The following is a 10,482-nucleotide window of genomic DNA, read 5'->3' as shown; positions in this document are numbered from 1 at the left end:
TATTTTTCAACCAATCAGTTTGGACCTTTTATTGTACAAAACATGTGACAGAACAGAAAAATGGAACAAAACAATATTTAACAATATTTAAAAGGCACTTCAAATACTTTTTGGTAAAGTCACACATCCGTGACCCACCGAAAACAGCTCCCTATTTTCAATCATTATTTAAAATATTTACTAAATGTGCTATATTGAAATGCAAAGGAAGCTACCAGCAGCCTTTTGTAACACAGCCTAAACAGTTAATTTGTCCCACCTCTGACAAGGCAAACAGCCAATCATAGTTCAGGATTTTGGCATGGACAGGTGAGGGGGAATCAGATTTCTTGGGTGGCCCTGGCTCTTATCTGCTCCTGCTCCTGATTTACACCATCTTTTCTTCTTTTATGTCCTATCAGCCTTAAAGTGATGAATCGATAGTGATCAGTCATTCCTTTAGTAAGACGTTTTAACAGCGGTTATTCTTACCCCTGTGTTTGTGATGTCCAAGGAAAATTGCCATGCATTCAGGAACACTTACATGAGAAACTTTTTTTCTGATTTCCACTTAACCTGGTATTTCAGTTTTTATTCTCCTGTTGACTTGAATTTTAAAAAAAAAAACGTGCTTCATGAAATAAAAATTTGAAATTATTACAAACTTTTAAATCCCTTTTGGGCTTTTTTTTGTGTCATAAAAACCATTTCAATGTCATTCATGTTAGTCAACATTTTAGATTCTACGAGTAATTTTCAATGATTCCAGTATCTTTCTTTCAGGCATTTACATAAACCCTGCATTTAGTAAAACAACACATCATCTGCAAAATTACGTATCCACTTTGTACACACTTATAAGAGAAAGAGTTAAAGTTCTGTACATAAAGAACATATTTACATTTCAAAATGATCATAGATAAAAGATTATACTTTTTGAGACTGAGGGACAAACGAAACAAAAAAAAACAACTTTCCAGATAAAGTTTTTTGTTCTTTCAGTGACAGTGCAGGTTGAACTTTTGTAATTCATGGACTTCATCATCTTTGAACCGTCTTCTTCTGACAGTCTCTCTCTGCTGAGTTTCTGCATTGCGCCACATGCATCACATGCATCACTTGCACTCTGCTGCAGTTTCATGTTGGTTTCTTGCACGCTTCCATCTTCAGCGCCGGATTGTTGCCCGCATCTCCTCGTATACATCATTGTTGTTGATGCGGACCGGTTTTTCTGTGGTGCGCCGTGACCTTGCCTGGTAAACACAATTTGTGGTTAACATGTTAGAAACATTTCACAGCACACTATGCTATGTAGGTTCATTTTCTTTTTTTTAAACTTCTGTTTACCGTGCTGTCAATCATCTTCTTTATTCAGGTTACAGTTAATCTGCATTCTTGTGTTAAGGAATGTTTTTAAAACCCTAAAAAGGTCAAACATAAGATGTTTTCAAGATTACCATTTTTATTTTTTATTTAAGATGTCAAACATAGACGTTTTAACCACTATCAAAAGGTGTCCCACTAGGATCAATGCTGGGCCCATTCCAAGTTTTGTCTGTTTTGAAAGTCTCTGATTTTAATGTCAATCTTTACGCCGATGATACTGTTCTGTGTTGGGGCTTTTACGAACCAACAACCTTCTTTTAATGCTTTACAGAATACATTAATCAGCCTTAGCCTACTTAAAAACGAAATTCATGCTTTTGAACAGAGGCACAGCTAATCAAAAATGTAACTTTGTTAACTGTTAATCCGTTAAGAAAGTTGTTAACTTCGATAACCAATGAGTTTATTAGTAATTAACTGAAGTTAACCTGATGATCAAAAAACAACAAAAACATCAGCTTTTAGAAATGTCAATAGATTCAGAAATAGAATACATGACTTGGTAAACTCAAAATTACACGTGTCTGAATGGAAAATCTACAAATAAAAGAAACAATTTGATATATCGCCACCATCTTCACTCTAGCAGCACTCTGGAAGAACATATATGTAGGTCAAGCAGCATTTCACAATAAAGGCACCAGGGCAGGGACGGGTATTTGGGCTCGTTATTCAATAAGCTCTCTAAAGTACAGGAGGCGCTACGCTGTTGCTCAGGTTGTCCACGATCCATCTAACCATGTAAGAGCGCGGTTTGGATGTAAATGGAAGACAAACTCAACAGAAGTCAAAGGTTCTGAAAATATTCAAATTAAAGTCTACATTTGAAAAGAATAACAATGTTAGAGTTTATAATTAAAGGTTAATGGACGTGTGCCCATCTCTCCTTTTAAAGGTATTATATGTTTTAGCAGATATTAAATATATCCAAACATGTCATTTAGTGAAGCCTTTCTAAAAGAGAGTGAAGTCAAACTCCAACATGGTTTGTTGTTCTGAGCTCTGTGTTCATATGGGATGGGACAGTGCTTCCTTCAGCTTGTTTATGTTTCGCTCAGAGGCTCAAACACGTGTAATTTCACAAAAATTAATCACCCAGTTGGAAATCAAAAAACTCTATCTTGAGTTCAACATTAACTGAATGTTTTAGCTTCACATGCTTCAAAACCGAAAGAATACGTTTGACTTCACAGCGTGTTTTTCTTTCACAGATACAGTTTACAATAACAGGAACATGGAAACCTCCCCCAGGTTTCATCAGTGGATGAGTCATAAAACATAATCAAATAAAATGCATAAAACACAAAGAGACACCTACACACACAGAGACACACACACATTCACACATGTGGGTACCTTGATGATCCACACGAGGAAGGCTAGGATGATGCCGAGCAGCACAGCAGCTGAGATCACAACAGACACCACGACCAGACTCTTGTTGGATTGGTCGCACTTCTTCGCTGTATCTGTTAGAAAGCACAGTTCATGTTAGACTCGAGCTAAATAATCTTCCTCAGCACTGTAATGTCATTTTTCTTTGGCAGGAACATTTTCGCGGGAGATTTTTTGAGCACATTGCTTTCTGTACTTTCATTTATTATCAAATCCTTTCCATTTCAGTTTCAGGTTTCTTTCTTTGTTGCCGTTTCAACCTCACACAAATACACAGCGGAAAAACATGTTGTTTCTCCAGTAGGGAAAACACAAGGCAGCGTGCAGTGTAGAGATTATTATGGAGAAGGTACAAATACTGTACTTAAACAAAGCTCTGGAATGTCTGCAAAAGTTGTTTGTTTGCAAAAACGTTAAAATGAAAGAAGGGTTGTCGTAGCATGTTTCATGTGCAATGAAGTTGGTAAAAAGCATACAGGAGTGTTTCCAGGGATCACTGTGGTCCATGTGGGCCCCACTACCACAGCACAAGTCAACCTCACACATATATAAATATAATTGTTAGGGCAGCGTTGCGACAAGATTAAGTTCTGAAAGCAATGCAATTTTTTTACAATTTTTAAATTGCATTGATTGCATGCAATTTTGTCCCTTTGGACGCACCGTAGCTAAGCCCCTTCAGAGACAACAGCAGCATCTCACTGTACAGTCACAGTGATGGAAAGGGATGACATCTCTGCACATTTGAATGTCTGATTTCACTTTTAAAAAACTCCAAGACGAGTCAAAAGCAGTGTACACCTCTTCACATCAAAAATGTCACTCTTTAAAGCGTTTCATTATTTCAAACATTTCACTCTTTCCCGTCCTCTTTAGCTGCTTTCATACTTTTTGATCCATGACAAGTTCCTCTTTTCAGTAGTTTTTAACCTTCCGTCAACCACAAGTTTTGTATTTTCTTTCAAAATATTCCAAGCAGGAAGTAAAGTGCCCTTACTTTAACACACTCAACCTTGACAAGTTGTCATAGCTCAATGATCCCGTTTAAAGTCGACAAAATACCCCAAAAACGTTTCTAATCTCTATTGCTTTTTAAATGAATCAATAAAGAATGAGTAAGAGTTTATAATGTGTGCAGCTTTCTGACATCTAAACCTTTTTTAAGCATTTAGCAGGATTTAAAAAAATACGATTTTATGGTTTTAATCAGCCCTCAAGGAGTTTAAGGAGTTTTTTTTAACTTTAACATCAAATATACTGTAACAAATATCCCCTTTGAGAAATGTTCTTAAGGCTGTCTTTAGAGTCATTAATGGATAACTTACAAAATATTTAACTTCATGAAATTCAGCCTCATTTGTCTTGACATGAAATTAGAATAACTCGCCCTCAGTTCTTAGTTTACTTTCCTTCTTTAAAGACTGAAAATAACCGTAAATCAAAGTATTTGACAGTCAAATGATGTTCCTTCTTCCCTGAGTAGTTAGGTCCACTTTTGCCCCCACTATGACTCCCATGCATTCACATAAGCCAGTTTAAGTTCCACATGTGTCTGTAGTTAAACATATATCACAAACTTATCTGAACACTGAACACATCTGACACAAAACTAGTCTACTGTGATAATGCACAGTTGCAAGATTTTGTGAGGTAGATTGAAGATGAAGAATTAGAAGATGACCCACCCGTCACCAGCAGCAGCACAGACCCTTGGCCATTCTCAGGCTTCGGGTCGGTCGTACTCTTTTGGTACTTGCACCAGTACGGCCCAGTGTCTTCAGAGGTCAAGTTTCTGATAAAGATCTCCAGATTTGGGAACTCTCCATGTATCTGAAGTCTGCTTTTGAAATCTTTGGCGATGACAGGTCTTGAGGTGTTCATTTTGTACAAAACTTGGAAGTCATCATTGAGACCTTTCATCAGAGTCAGGGATGCTGGACTTGATTGAAGATATCTGCACTGGATTGTGACGGATCCTCCAGGATCTCTCCGTACCACTCCATTGCTCTCTGCAAAGACAGATGCACAAACATTCAGGGTTATTGTGTTTACTCTCACTTAGCACTTGATGTATTCAGCTCTTTTTTCCTGCATTCTCAGGTGGTGTGTGTACGGGTCTTACCTGAGCCACTCAGGGCCGTGCAGCAGAGACAAAGGAAGGTAATGAACTTCAAGCAGACAGCAGACATACTGATAGTGACTGTCACACAAGACGCAGCTGAACTTGAACCCGACAGGAGGAAGTATGCGTGTAGACATCAACCCACATCACCTGAAACGTCAGCAACATGTAACCTACATCAAGGTGTCTGATGTTGACAAGCTGCAAAGAGTGGAATCAACTTTGTCTCTAAAGCTGAGCCACGTGTGAACTTTGTTAAGGTGAACAACACAATGCTTTTATTTATCTATATATTTAGTATTTAAAAGTATGAAGCAAATAAACCGATGCCTGGACTACAGCACTCATAGCCTATAGGCTCCTTTTCAATGTTAGTCCCTTGATGGGCCTTTAAAATACAACAAATCAACAACAAATACACAAGAAACATAAGCTAACAAACTGAGTGATAGAAACAGAAAGAACAAAACAAGATACAAAATATCATACAGGAGATTATCTGTGTCTGATGTAGCTCTCTAGTTATAGCAGAGAAGAATTGTTATGGAGAAACAGCACCAGCTAGTGGCAGAAGAAGAAACATGTCTTGGAATAAAGAGACACCAGATTTGAAGTTCTCTGCCTAAAAAAAAATATCAATCTGTTGGCATTATGTACACAAATATGAACAATCGCAGGTGAGCTTCTTTCAAAAGAATAACTTTTTAAAGGAACAATCTGTAAGATATCTAGTGAATTAAATCCTAAACTGACCTTACTGTATCATCAGACATTAAAGGAAACATGCTGAAGCACTGGTTTATCTGACAACAACGCAGCAGCCAGTATGTCCTCCTTCTAAAGGAAAAGTGTGACAAACAAGACACAGGTGACACTGGTGAGCGCAATCCAAGAGGAGGGAAACACAAAGGCAGGAAGTAAAACTCAACATGCAACACTGGGGACAAGACCTACAAAATAAAACAGGAAACACTAAAGGCCAACTGAGTACTCAGGAATATGACAGTTAACAAGAAGTTAGAGAGACAAAGGAAGGAAATGACAAAATAAAACAGGAAGCAATCTCAGATTAACAAAATAAAATACAATTGCCACTAATGGTGGCCTAAGACATTTATACATTTTTGCATGTGTGACGGCAGCCTGTTAGGTTGTTGCCTTCCCTTCTCTTGTGTTGCAGGTACGTGCAGTTGGTAGGCGTGGCCTGACTGAGAGCGCCCCGGGCCCGATGCTCACAGTCACAATACCATCTTAGTCTGCTAAAAGAGACTTCCTGCATGTGCCTTATTTGGTTACTTAATCCTCCTTCTCCATCCAACAAATGCAAACCTCATCTCTTTTTGCAATCTAATTTATGTTTTTGTAAATAAATCAGTTTAATTAAATGTTATTTTGGTGTCTCTTTGAGCCCGTCATATAAGCAAAAACCCTAAACATTGATTTCAGGGGACCTTTAAAGTAAAAAGTTAAATCACAGTCATGTATTCCTCAGTAGGTTTTAGATTACAGTGAATGAACACGATGATGACTACTGTAATGTGAAGCTGAAACGACCTCCATAAGCTCCATTAAGTCGTCAGAGTCCTGGGAGAATTGTAAACTCAACATCAATAACATCAATAAAAGCTCTCACCGTCTTTGGGGATGAATAAAAAAAAAAAAGAAACCCACCCCCTCCTCCCTCTCTGCCTCCCTCTGGGACAGGATGAAAAAAAGGGTCTCAGCTCTTCCCTTCATCCATCCCCCTCCTCTTGTCTCATCCAGTTATGCATGTGAGCAGGCACAGCGAGGAGGGCTTTTTTACACTCCCTTTGTCACTACGGAAACAGGCCTGTCAATTTGGCAAACGGTGCTTCCAGTTCAGGGCTTCTGGTTGGAGGGGAGCAGTATATCTCTGACACTGCAACACAATTACAAGTCGCTGTTATTGTTCACAGAGAGGGAGAACAGGAAGACATTTACATTACCTGATACAACAGAAGAATGATTCAGCAGAGGGTTTATAATTCCAGATGCATATTAACACATTTAATCCTGCTTCTTCTCCATCAACAACATATCAAGAGCATGTTTCCTCCCATACTTCTCCCCCCTCCTCGTCCTCCTCGGAGTAGTTGCTGAGTCAGTGCAGTGCGCCTGAATGACTCCTATTGATTGACTGATTGCGTGCAGCGTCACTCAGAGATGACTCACCTCATTTCCCCTCCATCCATCTCCGCGCTCACATCTCCTCGTCCTCTCCTGGGAGCGCACGTGGCCTCATCTGGAGCCCACATGCCGTAATGACCCCCACGTCAATAATTTGCAGTTGCAAATGAGGGAGGGTGCTCGCACACGTTCATCACAGGCATCAGTTAAATAAGTTGACATATGGCTGTGGGGGAGGAAAATGGTAATCTCCCCGTCTTTGTGGAAAGATTAGTAGGATGATCAAGGGGGATTGAGTCGAGTCTGTTTCTAATGTGGTGTTACTGATTAGCTGATGACCAGCAGGAGAGGAGAGCAAGCTGCAGAGCTGCAGAGCTGCATATGTTTCTACAGCTTAAACGATGCAGTAGGGGAGACCGGGGACGACTGTAACAATGTGTAGTGTGGATGTCTTAACTCTGAAATCTCATGGACGATCTGGATTCAATGTTCACGATGCTTACTTGTATCTTTGTTCTACTTGTTAACAGTCATAAAATGTTTTCATGAGCAATGTACTGGTGTTCTCACATATGCACATGTTTGGTGCAGGCATGCTGTTCCAAGTTTGACTCTTTAGTGAAGATTAAACCTGCTTATAAAATATTTAAAATTACAAACTGTCCTTGAAAAACGTTTAGATTTCCTCCACATAGCATCACTTAATTTAACATCAAGGGTTCACTTATGGCAGGGTCAGAAGACCCGATCTTTTCGTCTGTTGCCATGGTCACTGTGTCAGATAAGGCGATCACAGAGCCACAAATTCATGCCGTGACTTGACCCGACAGAAGCAGAGCAGAATTTTCTTCACCAACTACCAAGGTGCATGAACAGTGAAAGAGGTCAAAATGTTCCAGCAACATTTTTAGTATGAAGATCAACTTTATAAACAAATTAGTCCGATGCGTTTCGGCTTGTGGCAGAAAATCCCGCTCTGCTTCTTCAGTACTTTGCTATTCTGAGACTCTGAGACCACATCAGCATTATCCAGTCTCTCACTTGGATGACCCCGATGAAGGCCACAAGCCGAAACGCGGGACTGGGCCGACACACATGACATGACAGACTACAAGGTGGTAACCGACCAATCGTCACGACCGACGTGATGACGTAGGAAGAAAGAAGGGAAGACTGCAAACAAAACAAGAAAACCCTTGTGTTGCCAGAGATCCTCAAAATGTTCCTCCGTCTCAAAGTTCCATCTCGCAGCAGCAATTTCATCATTCTCTTTTTGCGTCGCCATTTTTTTTGTTTGCGCTGGTGACCTTTGCGCCTGCAGAGTGCTCTGTGCTCTCATTGGTCAAAGTCACTGACTTGTCGGAACAAATCCTAAAACATCAATCCTAACATGCTAGAGCTTCTGAGCCTGACCTTGACATTTGTCCTTTCGCGAGTGAGGGATCATCACAGACCAGGTGCATTATCTTATTCCTGATTGGTGCAGTTACACATGTTACAAGGCCCCCAGTCTCCCCTACAACACTTAACATTTTAACCCAAACTAGGTGATACTTAGTTCTAAAATGTTTATTAAATTAAGACGCACAAGAGATCCAGTCAGACACTGTGTCTTTAGGTCAAATCAAAAGCACAGGACTTCCCCCCAGCGGGTTCACAGCTCTTACTGAGAACAAGCCTTCATTGAGTGCACTCCAACATCCTGGCATTTCTCCAGGGCAGGAAGTTCTCTTCCTGATCTTCAGTGACCTCTGCATGCCTTTCACGGCAGATGAGAACACACCGCCGTGCCACAACGCTTTTCTGAGGAAGCTCCAGGTTTGAGTGTGAAGGAGGTCGACTCGTAGCTCGACGCGTAGCTCAAGGCGGAAAGAAAGAGTCACTGAAATTAGGTATGCAAGTATTAAGTGTCATCAACATGGTACAGCTAAATGTTGACACAAAGCAAAGACTTACTTTAGCTTGTTTTAAAAAAAAAAAAAAAAAAGAAACAATACAAATCACATCAAAATAATTTAAAAAGTCCAAGTTCGGGTGTCGGAAACCTGAAACAGTTTCAACCGATTCAACCTTCACTACCTACTCCTAATTTCTCCTAGTGGTCATTATTGTTCTAAATATATTGTTTTTTTCACATCAGACAAAGTCTAAGTCTCTCTTTAAAGACTTTAAATCTTGTGTTATGTGAAATACAATTGTGCTTTCTGAAATGTCCTTTTTTCTCTCTCAGGGCCACCGTACTTATTTAAAAATAAATCAGATGTCGTGAGCTTTTGCTGAAAGAATCCATGCAGTTATGAGTCTCATGTTTTGTAGTCATGTTACATTGCTCCCCCTCCTCTCTCTCCGCCTGTCTCATCTGAATATATGCACCAACGTGCCTAGTCTAAGGCACGTTGGTTTCCATTTTGAAAAGCTTGCTGGCTGCAGATAATTAATGGGCCGAGGCTCGTCACCCCCACGTCAAGAGTTGTGTGTCTTTTGTGGATAGTTATGATCGTTTATCTTCTTGATTTGAAATTAAAACATTTTATGAAGTTTGGATTTGTTACTTTTTCTGGCCTCTATTTTACAGTCTGTTGGGGCAAAAATCAATTGGGGGGGCCCTGTGACCGCCCCCCTCCAACCAGTGTTCAGCAGGGCAACGAGAGTGAGCGCAGTCAGATGGGGCTATTAGGGCCCCCTTAGGAAGTTTGCAAAAATTTGCACATTTTCCACCACTGCTTTGCCCCCCCCCCCCCCCCCCACTGGTCTGGGGCCCCAAACAATTGACTGCCTCGTCTGTTGACAAGGAGCACCTCTGCTGTCAAGTATCCCTTTTTACAAAAAAACTAAACCCAACACTAAAACTGATCAAAACTGAACTAGAACTGAGCATCTTTCAAATATCAAAAGTAAACTAAACTAACAAACTAAACTGATGTGAAAACAACCAGATAAAAACGAATGAAAAATACTAAACTACAGTATTTAGGATGGGTGAATCTCTAAATGAAACTATCCTATAACGTGTTCCTCCTGCTGCTTAAAGAGGTGAATAAGCTCACAGACAAACTTCCATATAAGGACGTCTCTGTGGATGTGGGAGTGACGTCGTTTCATAGGTAACATTACATCATCAGGAGGAAATGTCTTCACCTGCCTAACCCAACTTTGTTTGAACAATCCAACAAAAAACTGTGAACAAAAGGAAAACTCTTCTCCTAAAGCAGACAGACAAAGAGTCAAATATCCTGAAAGAGACGTCATGAAAAGATCGAGCACTTTCTCTTTTGGCAGAATACGAGGCAGCTTTTGGGATTATTTAGGCTCGGCAGGTTTTCCAGTTGGTAGAGCCCGCCTCCGCTCTCAATCTTTAGTCCTCAAATTCACATTCAGCTCCATTTGATGAGCCACACCAGCACGGTTACTACACACGTTTTACTTTAGAAAACAGAATCAGCCACAGCAAA

General features: G+C 40.1%; 1 protein-coding gene across 1 annotated transcript; it reads right to left on the bottom strand.

The window, feature by feature from the left end:
• si:rp71-81e14.2 (uncharacterized protein LOC100002239 homolog) lies at window positions 1-5,011 on the bottom strand. The gene is made up of 4 exons (XM_061026502.1): window positions 4,883-5,011; window positions 4,446-4,769; window positions 2,722-2,834; window positions 1-1,232 (listed from the first exon to the last, which is right to left on the bottom strand). Exons 1-4 carry the CDS (start codon window positions 4,947-4,949, stop codon window positions 1,146-1,148), a joined length of 591 nt encoding a protein of 196 aa, XP_060882485.1. The 5' UTR covers window positions 4,950-5,011; the 3' UTR covers window positions 1-1,145.
• Window positions 5,012-10,482: the final 5,471 nt, after the last annotated feature.

This window comes from Labrus mixtus, chromosome 20, assembly GCF_963584025.1.
Source record: "Labrus mixtus chromosome 20, fLabMix1.1, whole genome shotgun sequence".
Taxonomy (NCBI): Eukaryota; Metazoa; Chordata; class Actinopteri; order Labriformes; family Labridae; genus Labrus; species Labrus mixtus.
Note: the sequence above shows the minus strand (reverse complement) of the source record. Positions and strands in the feature narration are given on the sequence as shown.

Bases quoted from the DNA above. Each gene is read 5' to 3' on its own strand.
- si:rp71-81e14.2 (XM_061026502.1), bottom strand. From the start codon at position 4,949: ATGTCTGCTGTCTGCTTGAAGTTCATTACCTTCCTTTGTCTCTGCTGC. The intron at 2,835-4,445 runs GTGGGTCATCTT...GCTTTCTAACAG, and splicing joins TGTGCTGCTGCTGGTGACGG to ATACAGCGAAGAAGTGCGAC. The intron at 1,233-2,721 runs GTACCCACATGT...TGTGTTTACCAG, and splicing joins TCCTCGTGTGGATCATCAAG to GCAAGGTCACGGCGCACCAC.